Source organism: Vitis vinifera, chromosome 7, assembly GCF_030704535.1.
Source record: "Vitis vinifera cultivar Pinot Noir 40024 chromosome 7, ASM3070453v1".
Taxonomy (NCBI): Eukaryota; Viridiplantae; Streptophyta; class Magnoliopsida; order Vitales; family Vitaceae; genus Vitis; species Vitis vinifera.
In genome coordinates this window covers 10,049,848-10,068,019 of record NC_081811.1, presented here as the reverse complement: position 1 = coordinate 10,068,019, position 18,172 = coordinate 10,049,848, and the positions used below count along the sequence as shown (strand labels likewise).

At 34.6% G+C, this 18,172-nt stretch overlaps 1 protein-coding gene across 3 annotated transcripts in view; it reads left to right on the top strand.

The window, feature by feature from the left end:
- Window positions 1-1,309: 1,309 nt before the first annotated feature.
- The window catches only part of LOC100240956 (sterol 3-beta-glucosyltransferase UGT80A2), a 57,069-nt gene continuing 40,206 nt past the window's right edge, over window positions 1,310-18,172 (top strand). For 2 of the 3 annotated variants that reach the window (XM_010654166.3, XM_010654170.3), the window contains exons 1-2: window positions 1,310-1,876; window positions 12,938-13,128. In XM_010654166.3, coding sequence (XP_010652468.1) covers window positions 1,723-1,876; window positions 12,938-13,128 — 345 coding nt within the window. In that variant the 5' untranslated portion in view covers window positions 1,310-1,722. Of the gene's footprint in view, window positions 1,877-12,937; window positions 13,129-18,172 lie in introns of those variants that run through there. The other variant, XM_019221120.2, reaches the window with a different exon arrangement.

The window sequence follows — 18,172 nt, the reverse complement described above, 5'->3', positions numbered from 1 at the left end:
TTTAATCGTTATTATCTTCGTTATTATTATTTTATTTATTTTTCAAAATTTCATATTTTAATAATTCTTCAAAATTCCAATTTTTAAATTTAATTTTCAAAACTTTCATTTTCAAATAATTTTTAAAATTCCAATTTTCAAAACTTCCATTTTTAAATAAAAGTTTCCAATTTTCATAATTTAATTTCTAGAACTCCAATTCTCAAAGAATTTTCAAAATTCCAATTTCTTTCAAATTTAATTTCTAAAATTCAAATTCTTAAATTTAATTGTAGAAACTACAATTTTCAAATAATTTTTAAGACTTGAATTTCCAAATAAATTTCAAAACTCATTTAACTTATTTTCACTTTCTAATATAAAAATTAAATAATTTGAAAATATATAAATTTTTAATTGATTTTACTTATATATATTATTTTCTATAACACAAACAAACATGAGAAAATTATTTTTTTTAGTGTTTTTTTTTCTTTTCTTAGTACTTTCTGAGAACCAAGCATAATCTTATAGTATAAGGTTTTAATGAAAATAATTCTCTTTGACTTTCACACCTTTTCTATCATACCTTAATTTTTTAATTTTCATAATAAAATTAAATATACAAAATTATCAAATATCTCCATTTTCTACCTCTCACATAAATTCTAATTAGATAAATACCTTTATAAATAAATAAAGAAAACGGGAAAAAGGGAGCATGTCATATCCAACCTAATAAAAGGGAATGAATGTGATAATTTACGCATGTTTCTTATCCAAGGAGGCAAGAGGCATTAATAGCTAAGGAAGAAAATGTGTCATTTTTCTTCCAAGTTTCAACCAAACAAAAGTGGTCATTTTTTTTTTGCTTTGTATAGGCTAGTCACACATCACATGGCGCACACATGGGAAAGTCCTTCACCAGAGAAATAAGGAGAATTCCAGCAAAGGATTTGTAAGGTGACAAGTGACAACAACTTTTGTACTTATAGTAAACCAGATGTGAACTCCACACCGCATAATTTTGGGCTTGTTTTGTCACTTAATATAAAGTTTTTATTAAAGGACAATATGATTGGAATTTCAAGGAGAATATGATGAGAATTTGAAACCTCTATTTTGAGGAGAATTTATATGTACGCCAACTCTTTTTATTTAATATTTATTTTTCCTATTTTATTGGCAAGGGATAAAATTCAAATATAAATTCTCTCGAATTTACTAGAATGAATGATTATTTATTTACTAAAATTTTGAATAGGAAATACGCATGGCATGGGATATTTTGTGTTTGGTTGGAGTATTAGAAAGGAAAAGAAAAGAAAAGAAAAGAAGTAAGCGTGGACGGCTGACGAAAGCAAGAGAAAAGGGCAAGAAAAAGTTGGATTGCGTTGGGGTTTCGAATAAAACTGCTTGCAGTTATCTGCCTCCGTGAAATTGATTCATGGAATTACTGATACTCTCTCAAGTAGATAGAATGAACTGTACTCGCCGGTAATGAATGACCAGGTACTCTTCGTTGGGGTTTTTGGTAATTATACGTCAGGTTAGTCGGCGGATCGTTTTACGATAATACCATCAGCGTGCGGTCTCTCTTGTGTTCTGTTGTTCGTTCATTCACTGCCCTGAACGTGGTCCGTCTATCTAGAAGTTTCTGTAGATCTGGATCGGGAACGGCACCAGATTCTCGAAGAGGCGGATTCGCCGGATTCATCGGTGGTTGAGAGGGTGCTGCCGGAGATGGCGGAGTCGCCGAAGAATCAAACTAGTTCCTCTGCTACTTCCGGCGAAGTTCAGACCGAATTTGAACCGGAGTTGGTTGGTGGAAGTGGTAGTGACGATAGGGCATCAGATAGCAGAGAGGGAGTGAACAATGGAGGCAGTGACTCTTCAGGTTGGTTCATTTTACTCTGCAATTTGTGTTTCAATGAATTCCGTGTTTGTTTCCCGAGAGAAGTATTAAGATAAATGGAAACGATATAGCAACTTTTCTCTTTCCTCCAATTCTGGCATCGCAATTGAATCCTGAAGCTCTTTTAACCTTTTCTCCATTTCCTAGTTGTGCTTTGCTTGGATGCCTTGAAGGCTAAAGAAAGAAAAAGGACAAGGAATTCTCATTTTTTTTTATTTTGAATTTTCTGTGGTTGAGTTCACATTAAACATTGTATTAAACTTGACATTTCCAAATTATTGTATATTGCATAGTTCACTTGAAAATTTCACTTTCTTTGTGAATCCAAGCAAAAGTAAACATAAACTATCCTATATTTGGATTCCGAAACTTGCATCTACAGATTATAAAGGAATAAACCCTATGTTACGCACACATAGGCACACGGCTAGGTAGCAGCCCTCCCTCCTGCCCTTCCGTGACTAGGCCCTCCCTGTGTGGTGCCTGCTCTGATACCTTATTATGCACATGTAGGGTAGAACTCACCCTTGATAATCGGCAGTTAAGGGGAGGGTGCCCAAGTGCTTATAAGCCCAATCACTAATCCTTAACTTCTCAATGTGGGAAGCAATTGAGCTGTCAAGGGGAGGGTGCCCAAGTGTTACACCTATATACAAAATTCTTTAAAAAAAGATGCAACATTGCCTAATTATAATTGCGTGATTAAAGTTTGATGTTCTCTCTGTGCACATTTTAAGTTGCCTATTCAAAATGGTTTGAAGAAGAGAGCTCATAGAATGAAATTATAAGCCTTTGTCGGTTCATTGGATATGGGCTTAGATACTTACATATACATGTTTGTATGTGTAGATATTTGTTTGAATGCTTTGATGTATTTTACCATTATATAGAGTATTATTAGCTTTATATTAAACATGTATATAGCCTTACAATGTGGGCTTATAAATACTTTCTGGTGCTCTTTATACCAGAACTCCAATAGTCAAGGTTTTCTACTATGACTGTTACTGTCTCTCAATTAGATGGTTTTGTAGTCGATTTTGAACTTGCTATGTTCAGTTAAATGTAATGGCACATATTTTTTTTTGGATGGTGTTTTTCTGTCCAACAAGCAAGGCTTGCCAATGAGCTGTATCTTCTGTTAGATCCTTAGCATTGATTTTGTTTGTCACTACTGCTACAACTACTGTTTTATCCTTCTTATCCTAATATACTTTAGTATGAATCAAGTTACTTCTTTACACTGGTGCATCAGAAGGTTTCTATTCACATGGTTGAACCATCTCAAACAACTTCCTTTCATCTTGTCCTTGATTGGAGGCACCTTACCTCTTGTTTCAAATGCAGTCATTAGTAGTTCTCTCTTTCTTTATATGCTACTCATCCATAGTAACGTCTTCATTTTGGCTTTGCTCATTTTAGATTAACTTCCCAACAACATAGATGGTCTTTAGCCCTCTTATAAAAATTTCCCTTTAATTTGATAGGTATTCAATGATCCCATAGCATTCTGGATGCACTTGTCCACTTAATTGTGTCATGATTTTGTGGACAACATCCTCCTTAATCTTTCCTCGAAAGGAGAAAAAAAAAAAAAACTCTCTTGCTACTTCAGGTTGGAGCTAGCTAGAGCTAGAAATTTAGCTATGGGGGGAGAAATATTTTCAAATTTTTTAAAGGGTTGCAATCTCAATGTTGATCATTTAATTAAACAATTTTGAATTTAGTTATTGAAAAATAAGAAATATGATATGTCAAATTATGTAATATTTTTAAACGTCTTTGTAAACAAAGGCTAGAAAATAAATGGAATAGCTCTCTCTTTCATTTGTTGGAATGAACAACCAGTGAATTTATAGAGAAAAACCTAATAGCTAGATAGAATCTAGGTTAAACTAAATCCCTAGAAAATAAGAACAAAAAATTCAAATAGACAAAGCTTCCTAATTACCTACTATTTTGAATTTATAAAATGGAACATTAGTAAAACTAAAACATAATAAACTTAATCCTAAATAACATTCACTACACTCCCCCTCAAGTTGGGGAAAAAAAAAGTCTAGCAATCCCAACTTGAATGTGAAATCCTCAAAGTTTTGTCTCGGCAGGCCTTTTGTTAAGATGCCTGCAGTCTGTTGCTTTGTAGGAATGTAGGTGATGCATATTAGCTCTTCTTCAATCTTCTCTTTGATGAAATGATGATCAATTTCCACATACTTTGGTTTATCGTAATGGAATAAGTTGTGAACTATACTTATGGCAGCTTTGTTGTCACAATAGAGTTTCATAAGACTGTGTGAGGGCCTTTTTCTATCTATCAATAAATCTTTGTGTCGTTTCCAATCAAAAAAAAAAATAAAAATAAGAATGTGTGAGGGCATCCTCAACCCTTTTAGCAGTAGCTTAAACCAATCATTTCACAAGTCCCCCGAGCCATAGACCTGAACTTGGCCTTAGTGCTACTTCTAGCAACTACACTTGGTTTTTTAATTCACCATGTCACCAAATTTCCCCAAACAAATGTGCAATATCCCGAGGTGGACCTCTTACTTTCTACTGACCTAGTCCAATTAGCATCAATGAAAGCTTCAATCTTCTTCTATATTCTCTTCCAAAAAACAATTCCTTTCCTAGAGTCATCTTCAAGTACCTCAATATTCTATTCATTGCCTCTAAATGTTCCTCACATGGTGCATGCATGTACTGGCTTACCACACTTACAATGAAAGCTAAGTTGAGTCTAGTATGTGCCAAGTAGATAAGCTTACCAACTAGCCTTTGGTACTTACCCTAATCCACGGGTGTACCTCTTTCATTCTGTCTAAATTTGTAGTTTAGCTACATGGGTGTTTCTATTGGTTTACACCCTAAAATCCCAATTTCCTTCAAGAGGTCAAGGGTATATTTCCTTTGTGAGACCAAAATTCCTCGTTTGCTCCTTGATCTCAAATTCTTTTGCAAGAATTCCCTTTAAGCTTTCCATCTCACCTATATTGTCTCCTATAAGTATGATATCATCAATGCAAACTATGAAGATAGTGATCTTACCATCTTGTGAATGTTTGAAGAATAATGTATGATCTACTTGGGCTTGGGTGAAATCGTGGCTCTTGATTTCTTTCCCAAATCTATCAAACCATGCTCTTGGTGTTTGTTTCAAAGCATAGAGAGCGACCTTTTGAGTCTACACACCCTGTTAAAACTTCCCATCTCCTCAAACCTTGGTGGTAGGTCCATGGACACCTTTTCATCCAATTTTCCATTCAAAAAAGCATGGCCAACCTAAATTTTCTGCAAGAGATAGGAGAACCCTTATATTATTGAGTTCTACAATAAGAGCAAAGGTCTCATGATAATCCACTCCATATGCTTGAGTAAATCCCTTCGCCACCAGTCTCTCCTTGTTTCGCTCAATTGTGCCATCTAAATTCTACTTTATAGTGAATACCCATTGGTAGCCCATTGTGCTCTTCCTTTTAGGCAAACTCATCAACTCCCAAGTGTCATTCTTCTCCACTGCACTCATTTCCTCCTGAACAACCTTGTGATTTCTACATTAGAGAGATTAGTAGTAACAGTATGGAAGGAAGATGAAAGTTTTTCATAGGACACAAACTGAGAGATGGGATGAAGTGTACATGACCTGACTCCTTTCCTAAGGGCAATGGGCAAATCTAAGTCTGTAAGGTCATTTTTAATAGATGAAGCCAAGATGGGAATGAAATTGAGATTACCTGAAATATTTTGGTTTGCCACTTTAGATTCAAAGTCTTACCGGGAGACGTGAGGTGCTCTCCACTTTGAGGATTGGATCTCCTTGAATAAAAACAAAGCACTAGTTGGTTTAGCCTTTGAACAACCCTTTCTTCTAAATTTTCTTGATTTGTGATGACATAATAGGGTTGGCTATGACACAAGGAGAAGAAAGAGAAGGGATCAAAGTAGGATTGAGCAATGATAATTCCCAGAAACAATCTTCACTTGTTGTGTCTCCCCCTGAAGAGAAGTGGTTGAGAAATAAGGTTGGGACTCAAAGAATGTAACATCTTTGGACACCAAGAATCTTTTTGTGATTGTACATTAGCATCTACCCCTTTTGAGGATGTGAATAACTAAGAAAGATACATTTAATGGCTCGAGGTTCAAGCTTATGAACAAATGCTATACAACCAAAGATTTGAAGGGGTAGAGAGTTGACAGACCTGAAATGAGGATAGGATTTCATGAGGCTCGAAATTGGAGTTCGATAGTTTAAGATCCTAGGTCACATTCTATTTATCAAGTAAGAGGTAGTAAGGATGGCCTTTGCAATCTCCAGTAAATGCCTATTTTTCCTTTTTAGAAACCCCATTTTGTTATGGAGTGTCCACACATGAGCTTTGGTGAATTATCCCTTCTTTGGTTAGGTATTCTCCCAAAGATAGAACGGAAGTATTCTCTACCATTATCCATTCTTAGAACCTGAATTTGCATTTGGAACTTATTTTGGACCATGGAATGGAAGTTTTGGAAGATTTGGCAAGTTTTATATTTTTCCTTCAACAAATAAACCTAACATACTGGTATATGGTCATCTATAAATGTTAAAAATCATTTTTTATTAGAGATGTTTGTTACTCTAGAAGGCCCCAAATGTCACTATGAATAAGAGAAAATGACTTTGAAGATTTATTGGGTTGAGTAGGAAAAGTTGCACAGTTGTCTTTGGCAAGTTGGCATACTTCCAAAAAACATGGATTTTTATTTATGAATAACAATGGAAAAAAGTTTTTCAAATAAGGAAAACTAGGATGGCCTAACCTATGATGCCATAACATTATTTCTTGATCACTAGAGACAAAAGTAGATTTACAACTAGAAACTAGACCTTGGTTATACTTGGGTTCTTTGTATAACCCACCCCTCATGTTCTCCAGCATTGCGAATCGTCCTCCTTGAAAGTGGTTCCTAAAACTCACAGCAAGATGGAGAGAATTTAGCAACACATTTTTGATCTTTTGTTAGTTCGCTAATTAACAGAAGGTTACAAGACGAATTCGAAACATGGAGAATTGAAGGAAGAGTCAAGTTTCTTGAGAATTTTTATTGAAACTTTTCTAGCAATAATGGAAAATGATCCTTTGATTATCTTTACCTTGTAGTTATCGGGACATGGAGGATAAGAAATAAAGGAATGTGGACTATAGGTCATGATCCGAAGAGCCTGAATCAATGATCTACGGCTCACATTTATTTTTGCCAGCATGAATAGTAACAAATGTACTTGTTTGTGCTGGAGTGCATGAGGAAGAATGTCCATTGGTTGTGACTTGAGGTTGGGACTGATTTAGGAGCTTATACAGGTTATCTAGCTGCTCTTTAATTTGTTCCTTGTTGAGTGAATTCTCCTTACAATACTATCGGATTTGGTGGCAACATGATCATCTACTGTTGCTTGGAAACCTCTTGCAACAGTTGGTCTACTTGGTTTCCAGTTTGGTGGCTTACCATGTAGCTTCCAATAGGTCTCCTTGGTCTAGTGAGGCTTATGACAATGGTCACACCAGATTCTTTCTCCTTTTCTGGTTGTTTTTTGATCTCCACTTCCATGACCTGAGTTCTCATAGCCCCTTGATGCCAAAACTGAATCTCTGGTGTTCAAGAATGTTGTGGTTGAGTCTCTGCCTTCTCATCATCGCTTTTCTTCTACTTTCTTCTCGTCTAGAGTTTGCAAATATTTCTTGAGTTACAGGTAATGGTTCCTTCCCAAGAATTCTCCCTCTTAATTCATCTAGGTTGTTATTGAAACTAGTGAGAAACTCAAACACTCTTTCCTTTTCAATAATTTTTTTTTGCTTCACGCTACACTCGACACACCTCTAATCGGCCTCATAAAATAAATCAAGCTTTTGCCATAAGTTCTTCAATGCATTATGGTATTGAGTCGGGGATTGGCTACCTTGTTTTGTATCTCATGGCTTTGATATGATCTCAAATACTTGTGTGGAATTTGCCCAATTTGAGTAGGTCATTTTTATAGCATCCCAAACATCCTTTGCAGTTGGTAAAAAAAGTATGTTTGGTTAATTTCAATCTCCATAGAATTAATCAACCATGCAATTACTATTAAATTTTCTGCATCCCATTCTTGAAAAGCAAGATCATCCTCCTTCAGTGGTTTAGTGGCTCCAATCAAGTCTCCAAGTCTTCCTCTCCACAACTAATATGATCGATTGAGACTATTGCCGATAGTTTGTTCTGTTCAACTTGTGGGCTGTAATTTGGAGAGAACCATTCTCTCATCCCATGCAATATGCTTGTCCCTCCCATGGCCATTTTAGTCATTAAACCTGAGGACTAGAGGTACTGCTCTTATACCAGGTAAACAAAGGCTAGAAAATAAATGGAATAGGTCTCTCTTTGATTTATTGGAATGAGCAACCAGTACATTTATAGAGAGAAACCTAAAATCAAATAGAATCTAGGTTAAACTAAATCCCTATAAAATAGGAACAAAAAATTCAAAGAGAAAAAACTTCCTAATCATTTATTATTTTGAATTTAAAAAATATAATATTAATAAAATTAAAACATAACAAACTTAATCCTTAACAATATTATCTGTAGTCTTAAAAGAAATTGCAAAAATCGTAAAGTTGTCAAATTAGATACATGATTTAATGAAAATAGCAATCAACCAAAATATTTGAAGTTTTAGTAAAAATAAGTTGTTACATTTTATGAAAAAATATTCTCATAAGAAAGTTAATTAGATAAACAATTATAAATATATGTTTCAATAATTTATTAATAACTTCAGTAATTTAAAAATGTAGTATGAAAAATTGTCAAACAAAATTTTTAAAAGATTTTTTTCCATCATAAGCAATAATAAATCATAGAAACAACAAAAAGGCAATACATTAAAGTACATAAGACATACAACGAGCACCAAACGACAATGCCAAAAAAAGGACACAAAAAACTAATCCTTCCCTCATATCCCAATGAATCTACAAAATGAAAAAGGCATTGAGCTGTCTTTTGTGTACAACCTAACCTATAAAAAAAGATTACTTAGGAATGAATATTTCAACTTTTAAATAGGCTGCTCCTTATTTTCCGATTGGTCTTCGATTTCTTCCCTCCAAGTTGTCCATAAAAGGTATGAAGGAGTGACTCTTCATAACTTTTTATGATTTCTTCTTACAAAAGATCCATGCCAACTTAAAAGAGTCTTTCTCATCTGGAAGGGGACAACTAAGCTACACTAAGTAAAGTGACTCCTTTGTGTCTTTATAAAGAAAACATCTATTTGCTAGCAACCATCCTCTCTTATGAAATCTTGTGAGGTATGGGTTCACAGAGCTAAAGTAAGGGTTAGGATTTTTCTTCAAGTTTTTTTCTCTATTCTTATTTTAAAAGAAATTGCAAAAATCGTAAAGTTGTCAAATTAGATACATGATTTAATGAAAATAGCAATCAACCAAAATATTTGAAGTTTTAGTAAAAATAAGTTGTTACATTTTATGAAAAAATATTCTCATAAGAAAGTTAATTAGATAAACAATTATAAATATATGTTTCAATAATTTATTAATAACTTCAGTAATTTAAAAATGTAGTATGAAAAATTGTCAAACAAAATTTTTAAAAGATTTTTTTCCATCATAAGCAATAATAAATCATAGAAACAACAAAAAGGCAATACATTAAAGTACATAAGACATACAACGAGCACCAAACGACAATGCCAAAAAAAGGACACAAAAAACTAATCCTTCCCTCATATCCCAATGAATCTACAAAATGAAAAAGGCATTGAGCTGTCTTTTGTGTACAACCTAACCTATAAAAAAAGATTACTTAGGAATGAATATTTCAACTTTTAAATAGGCTGCTCCTTATTTTCCGATTGGTCTTCGATTTCTTCCCTCCAAGTTGTCCATAAAAGGTATGAAGGAGTGACTCTTCATAACTTTTTATGATTTCTTCTTACAAAAGATCCATGCCAACTTAAAAGAGTCTTTCTCATCTGGAAGGGGACAACTAAGCTACACTAAGTAAAGTGACTCCTTTGTGTCTTTATAAAGAAAACATCTATTTGCTAGCAACCATCCTCTCTTATGAAATCTTGTGAGGTATGGGTTCACAGAGCTAAAGTAAGGGTTAGGATTTTTCTTCAAGTTTTTTTCTCTATTCTTATTTTTCTCTTTCCATGGGATTTTTGGGTTAAAATGTTCTTCAATTTATTTTATTTTATTTTATTTTTAATTTTTTTATTTTTATAAATATGTGGCCACTTCATCTACAAAGACCCACAAAGCGTATGCCTCATTCCTCGATGAGTAAAAGGTGTAGCCAAAGCACACCTCTGCCACACCTCACTGTGAAAGGTGTATATGCCTTTTTGGACTCTCATTTTTTTTTTTGGTGCTTCAAGGCGTGCTTGAAAAACGCCTATGAAAACTTTGTTCATGGATGCACATTCCTGCATTTGGAAAATAATGACTCCTTCAAATACTACTGTATGCATAAACTTTCTAGCCTCAATCATATGGCCGGTGTATCTTACTTTCGACCATTTGAATTTTCTCATTACCTAAGCATGACAACTTAGATCTAGATTGACCTCTTCAATCATGGTCTTTCTTTCCTATTCTCCCTTTAGCAACTAAACTTTCTCCCTATCCATCTCTCTCTCTCTCTCTCTCTCTCTCTCTCTCTCTCTCTATATATATATATATATATTAATTTCTTTTGATCATACATCATGGTATCTAGAAAGTTTTTGCAAGATTTAGATAGGGAACCCATCAAATTATGATTCATCCCTTCATACATGGAGAGTTAACAATTGCTTCTTTAAATACAAGTGATCTGTAAGATACTTTACAATGTACAAATTTTCTAACTTCAATCATAACTTGACTGTTATATCCTCTGCAACCTAACAAAATACCTCCTCACCTAAGCACAATAAAATTGCTTTGTGTGCTTTCCCATAAGTGCATTCCTCTCTTCATTAGTCATCTATGCTAGTTGAGACTCTCTCTCTCTCTCTTTTAAGCGCTTTAGACAAGTTCTGTTAATTCAATAATGGACACATTTTTGCATGCCACAAACTGAGATATATATATTCTTTTTTCTATCAAAATTCTGAACTTAGAACTTCTGCAAACTCTTAACTTCTATTTTTTACTAGTTTATTGTGTAAGGAACAAAGACTAAGGAGAAGAAAGTAAGAAAACAAAACTAGACATCACACAAAACAGACAATGAGTGAGGTGATTCATCTCAAGGATGGTAGTGGGTCAGGTTTGTAAGGTAACCTGATGTGATCTGCCCCTATTTGGATGGGTATGGAAAAACCAATTTTGGGTTATGGTAATCTTGGAAAGGTATTTAAATGTTCAGGCCAGATTTCGGGTGGAATGGGATTTTTTACACCTGCTTGCCCTGCCCCGTTTATATCCCAGTGACATATTTAGCTTTAAGAATTTTGTAAATTCCCTTAAAAATGTCTTGTATATGCATATTTTTTCACCAAATCTCACCATTCCACTTTCCACCTCTTACCAGCAACAGGAGAACCTTAACCCTGCATTATTTCATTTTTTTGGTGTCTTCTTTGCCATCTTCTTTGATGTTTTCTTTGCCTCATATTTGACGGTATTCTTGGACATCTTAATCATGGGATAAACCAGGATTAGCATATCTAATGGAGGTCTTATGCAACTTTGCGGCATGGTATGCTTGGCCAAGATGTGGTTTTTTATGGTCCCATGTCTGTATGGTACTCCTTTACATTGAGAACGTACATCTACCAAAACTTCAATTGTGTTGGCAGCATCAATTCTATGGATGAAATCTTTGGTAATTTAGGGGTAAAGCATGCTAGACTAGGACATCATTGCAATGGTGGTAAAGGCTAAACCTAAAGCATCAAGGTGTCTTGGATTGGGAATGTAGTTGCAAATATCTTGTCCTTTATTCTTTAGCTTTGGTTTGGTGAAAAATGTGTATATGGAGGTGATTCTGCATGAATAAAATAAAATCAAAGGTGGGATGGGGATGCTAATAAAATTAGGTGTCTCTGCTTGGCCTGCCCCCTACAGGTTTGGTTTGGGGATGATATATATTTTATATCAGGACAAGGTTAGGATAGGGTGACTTGTATGGAACTTGCCCTTTTGACATTCCTAGTTCAGCCTAGAGCCTATGTTCATTAGCAAAGTTGATGAAAAACTTTTGTCATCATGTAAGGAGATTACTATCCTAGAGCTCTGAAATCTCAAAACCTTAATTTCATCTAAAAGACTCTCTTTAAATCAAAATCTTTCTCTTAATTGTTGCTTCCCAATATAAGGATATTAAATAAGGCATTAATTCCTTAATTATGTCTAGATTATAGGAAATATTGTTGAAGAGATTGTGGGAAGGAATGTAGGAGAAATTGTGGGAATATTTTTTATTTATTTCCTTTTATTTTACTGTTATAGGCTTATAAATACCTTTTTAACTTCATTTAGAATAATAGAAGCATGATGGATCCTTGTTGAAAACAAGCATCATATTGGTTCAAGATTCAAGAAGAGGCAGCCAAAGTGGTTAACTTGATTGTTATGCAGACATAAGCTACTGCAGGAAAGAATTGTTTTTGCTTCTAAATTATTTAACAGTTATCTAGATCATTTTCTGATGACTCCTCTTTTCTTTATATACATCTTTTTTATCTATCAAAAAAAAAAAAAAAAGATTGTTTTCTGATGATTGGAATATTACTTATACTTCGTTGATAATGAAAAAATTGTAATTTCACTGTCAATTTTGTGACGTAAGTTTTGGAATTATTTTTTTTTTCCCTGTTTTTGATTTACAAGATTCATTACCTTCTTTCTACTTACCAATTCCATTGTTATAGCATTAGTATCTTTTCTAATCTGGTTGTCATGACCCCCAACTGGAATTGGCTTTTGGGTATGTTACCCTATTTACCTCAGTTCTGTTTTGATGGACTTACATTTATGATTATTCCTGTTTTCCTTTTTTTTTTTGATCCAGGAATTGGTGGACAAAATTTTCCTAGAGTCAACACTTTGCCATCAGAGATGTCAAAAGATGACAAATTAGAGCCAACTTGGGGTCAGCTTAAGTTGGAGAGATCAAAAACTGAGAGGCACAACAGACATGGTAATCTATGTGCTGAAGACGCAGCACAAATTCTTGATGATAGAATTCCTGTCCAGCAGAAGGTATATCATCATTTATACCATTCTTGATCTTCCTTTTACCTTATGTACAAGACTTTAGCTTCCACCATCAAGTAAGAATGAGGTATAGCTAAACAACCAGGGGAGGAATCATGATTAACCAAATAGAGTGCCTCTATTTCATGAGGTTTGATTTTTATTTTTAAGTAATTTACTAACTAAAAATACAAGTAAGAAGTAAGGACAATATATATGTAAATAATCAGGAGTGGAATCATGACTAACTAAATTTATTACTCCTAAATATATCTTTAGCCAAGAACTAAGCTTCCTGGCACAATGCTCTTATAGGTCCCTTGACTTACTGTGCTATATGGTACAAAAATTTGGCATTTTCTTAGTTCTACCTTTTTGCTCTCACCCTTCCCACCACCATCAAACCTCCCTCTTTTGTCAGATTGTTTAACCCCAATAGCTGCTGAAGGTTCTCTTAAAACTTTGATGAGAGCCAAAACTTCTGTTTGAATTACATAATCCACCTTGACCTTTTCCAAGAATGCTAGTGCACCCTCTAGTTACTTCTGCATTTTTTTTTTTTGCTTATCATTTAAGTAAGAACAATCTATTAAAATGATTATACCTGATAATACCTCCTATGCCCGTCTGGTCCAGATCAGCCAAAGGACAACTATCAAGGTTTAACTTGAGAAAATCATTGCAAGGAGTGTCCTGGGTTCCATAATGGTTTTCCTACTTCAAAAGGAACTAGTTCCCGATTGAAAATATGAACAATAAGGGAAACCCATAAAAGTCTTTAATCAAAGAGAGATGATGCAGAGTAAGTGAACAAGAAAAGAAAATTACAATATAACACATCTTGTCAAGGTATATTTATTGGAATTTTTTTATCCATTTAAGGGATTTTGGTTATTTTGTCAAATGTAGTGCTCTCATCTTATTCTGATGCCTCATAAAAAATTAAGTTACTCCTGTGGGAACAGTTTTGAGTGAAGAGCTAGGATCTTCTGATTTTGCTTCAATTTGGCCTCTAAGTTCGTAGTCCCACACAATCCTTTGGTATAAGACTTACTGCAGCAGTCCACTTTTTGTTAGGTGCTGTTAATAATGTTTTTATTTTGCCTTTCAAGACTTGCTTAATGTTGTTAACAATCACAATGTGGACTAACAAGTTGGAATTCAAGAAACGGAAGTTTGGTTAATGAAAATGTGAGAGTTTTACTTGTTGATAGGCAGAGAGCTTTACTTGGCTGCAAGCATTGAAGGCATGATCACCTAGATTCTTCTCTCTATTTATTTTCTGCAATTTTTTTCCTGGGTAGACCTAAACCTATTTCTGCATTTAGCATTTAGATCACCAGCTAAGCACCCAAAACCATAGTCTGTCTATGCATTTCTGCAACTTGTTTCTTGATATTTGCCTGCTGGTGCCAGTCCATGACTGCAATTCCTTTTTTCCCAAATAGCCTATGATGTTGCTAGAGTGGCATTCAACCACGATACTTTGCCCCTATTTGTCCTTGGAAAGATCCTAGTTAATCTCCAACATTGTAGGGGTTTCTTCTGTGACTACCCAAGATATATGCTTGCATATGAGAATATTCTCTAGCAACTAAGAAAAGGAACATTTTGCTTGAAAAAAAAAGGCTTTGATACTCTGGCATAGAGCTTCACTGGTCTTCCAACTTGGAGGTTCTCATTGTTAGAGGACCTTGCTATGACTGATCAGCAAGGAACCAGATTTGGTCATGCATGGCTAATAGCAAAGTTCCTGCTCTCATTCTCTTCCAGAAGAGATCAAATGCCAATCTCTATAACAAGGTTTAGGTTAAACAAGTCTAGGATGTGCCCCCCAAATTCTTAACCCATTTTTTAAAAACTACTTCATATTTATAAATTAGGTTTTGTGTGGACAACTCATAATTGGTGTCATTTTTCTCGAGAGTTAGAGCCTACTCATGTATTTCATTAAAAATATATGCAACCTGCTAATGTGTCTTTTCTTTGTTCGATTTTACCATTTTTTTCCAACTTTTTTTCAAAATTTCTTTCTCTTTTCATTGTTCTGAACCTTGTTAAGCTACCAACTTTTTGAAAAGCTTGAGTTGTTTGGATATGGGCCCATTGTGTAAACTAGGCTGATATCCTTTGTCACAAGCATGTGTAACCTGTTTATTTCACTTTGCTTTTTGTTGGATTATACTATTAAGTTCAACTTTTTTAAAAGTTTCTTTCCCCTTTTCAATGTTATGGACATTGTTAAACTACCAATAATATTAACTTTCCTAGAAGTTTAACCTGTTAGGATATGAGCTCAATTCTAAACTGAAAACTAATAACAAGATCAATTCAGATTTGTTGCAAATCTATTTGATTTCTTTCACCAAGGCAAATTTTTGCTTAAAACCAATACCTTGGGTTTGATCAACAGGTGTATGAAGTAATTATGTTTTCAGTAATTTATTCAACCAACTTTAATGTGGTAGTCTCTTAAAATCTGGTTCTCACCAAGATGGATGTAAACAAGGTATGAAGGGAGGTAAGAGCTGGTTTGGCATAGATTCAGAGTCTTCTTAAATCTCCATTGAGGAGGTCAATGATCATTTGCTGGGAAAATATTGGAGTGAGGCAGAGGTTTTTCCAGTTGGATCAGGTTTGGTGATTTGAGTTTGATGTGTTTGTTGGAAAGTGCAGAGCTTTGTTGTCTGGAGGAAGAAGGATTTATGTGTAAGGCAGATTAGGAGGAATGAGGGAGGAGATTCAAATTGGTATGACACAGTAGTGGAGTTGGTAGATTCATTCAAGGTTTGGTTGGTTCTGTCGAGGCGAAGCAATTTGTTTTTAGGGGATCCAAATTAGGTCCAGTAGGGGTTGAGAAGGCTCATAGGAGGGAAGAGAAGCTGCAACAATGTTTGGGGGTAGATGGGGGAGAGTTCTCTGGTTTTTCTCTTGACTTGAAGGCTTTGAGGAGGTGGGCTTTTCTTAACTGGCAATTGAAAGGAGGGGTGAGGTTATCCTTGTTAGGGGCCATCTCATCTTGTTGAAGTTTGAAGACTCCTTTGATGTGAAATTGGTGCTTGTAAGAGGCTTGACAAGGTTTGAGAATAAGCCATTGTTGTTGGATAGATGGGCCTTAGAAATTGGGTGCTTTCGAAGTGGGGACCATGCAAAGGAAGTGTGGATGAGGGTCATAGGGCTTCCATTGCATTTATGGATAGGTGTATTTGTAGATTTACAACTTGTCCTCTCGATCTCTTTAAGTAGATCTAGGGCATATTTCCTTTGAGAGATGGCTATACCTTGCTTTGATATGAGTACCTCCATACCAAGAAAATATCTTAAATTTCCCAAGTCCTTTATCTCAAACTCTTTTGCTAGAAGATGTTTCACACTTTTAATTTTTTCTATATCATCACCTGTATCAATGATATCATATTCATAAACAATAAGAATAGTGATTTTTTCGAGTGATGAGTGATTAATAAATAGAGTATGATCCCCTTGGCTTTGAATAAAACTATATTTTTTCAGCAACTTTCTGAATCTCTTAAACCATGCTTTAAGTGATTGCTTGAGACCAAACAATGGTTTTTTTAATCTACACACCTCATTGTTGGATAAATCCTCAAAGCCTAGTGGAAGGTCCATGTATACTTCTTCCTCCAAATTCCCTTCTATAAAGGCATTTTTTTTTCACATTGTTGAACAACCAATTTTCATAAAAGCTGCATGTGGACCCTCCCTCATGGTTGGCCTTACTTGCATGTGGAGAGACACATAGGTTTGTAGGCATATAACCACAATCAACCTCCTTTTTGGGCTTGCATGTGGGATCAATAAATGGGGGAAATAAATATTATGCGATGATGCTTTAAAAAATGTCCTGCTAAAAAAGGCTTTGATACCATATTGAATAATCAATTTTCTTAAAAAAGTTTAAACTTGTAGGATTTGAGTTCAGAATGTATATCATGTTCTTTAACACACATCAAATTGGTGAAGAGACCAGTCTAGATTAACAACTAGAGATAAAAGGATTTTGATCGAATTCATTTTTGCCATAGGAGCAAATGTTTCTTGATAATCAATTTCAAGAGGGTGTTTACCATTAAATACAAGGAAAATGGGTCAATAGATAGACATAAGGCTACATTGATAGCTAAAGAATATATGCAGCCAACAGTTTCTCTCTATTGATAGCTAAAGAGTAAGGCTACATAAGACTACATTTTTCTCTATTGATCCATTTTCCTTGTATTTAATGGTAAACAGCCATTTGCAGCTAACCGTTTTTTCCCACACAGTAACTATACCACTTCTCAAGTCTCATTCTTATGTAAGGATCTCATATCCTCAAGTATAACTTCTCTCCATTCAGGGTCTTTTAGAGCTTCTTGTATATTGCTGGTAATAGATTCTGAAACCAAATTTAGTGGTGAAGGCTTTGTGGCTAGGACTAAGACAATGACAAGACACAAAATCAAATAAAGGTTACTCGGTACAAGGTCTAACCCCTTTCCTAATTGCAATTGGAATATCTAAGTTAGATTTAAATAAAGAACTTGAACTAGGCAAGGGATGTGCAATACCTTTCCATTATCACTAGGAAAATGACACTTAAGAACATGAATTGGAATTTTCATGTCAATGGCTTTGGATGACATATGATTAATAAGATAGGTGGTAGATAACACAACATCAATGAAGTAGATATTGGGGACATTTTTTGTAAACATCAAAGCTCTAGCTCCCTTAAGTAAATGCTTATTTTTCCTCTTAGTCACTTAATTTTTCTGTGGCTTGTCATTGGAAGAAGAGTCATGTATGATCCCGTTTTGAAGAAGATAAGAACCTAGACTTGTATTGAAATACTCTTCCCATTATCAATCCTTAAAACTTGACTTTTGGTATGGAATTGAGTTTGGATCATCTTATGAAATGCTTTGAAGAAAGGAGCAGCTTTGGAATTTTCCTTTAGAATATAAATTCATGTTGTTGTTGTGCAATCATCAATAAAACTAATGAACCATTTATAGCTTGAATAAGAAGTGACCCGAAAATATCTTAT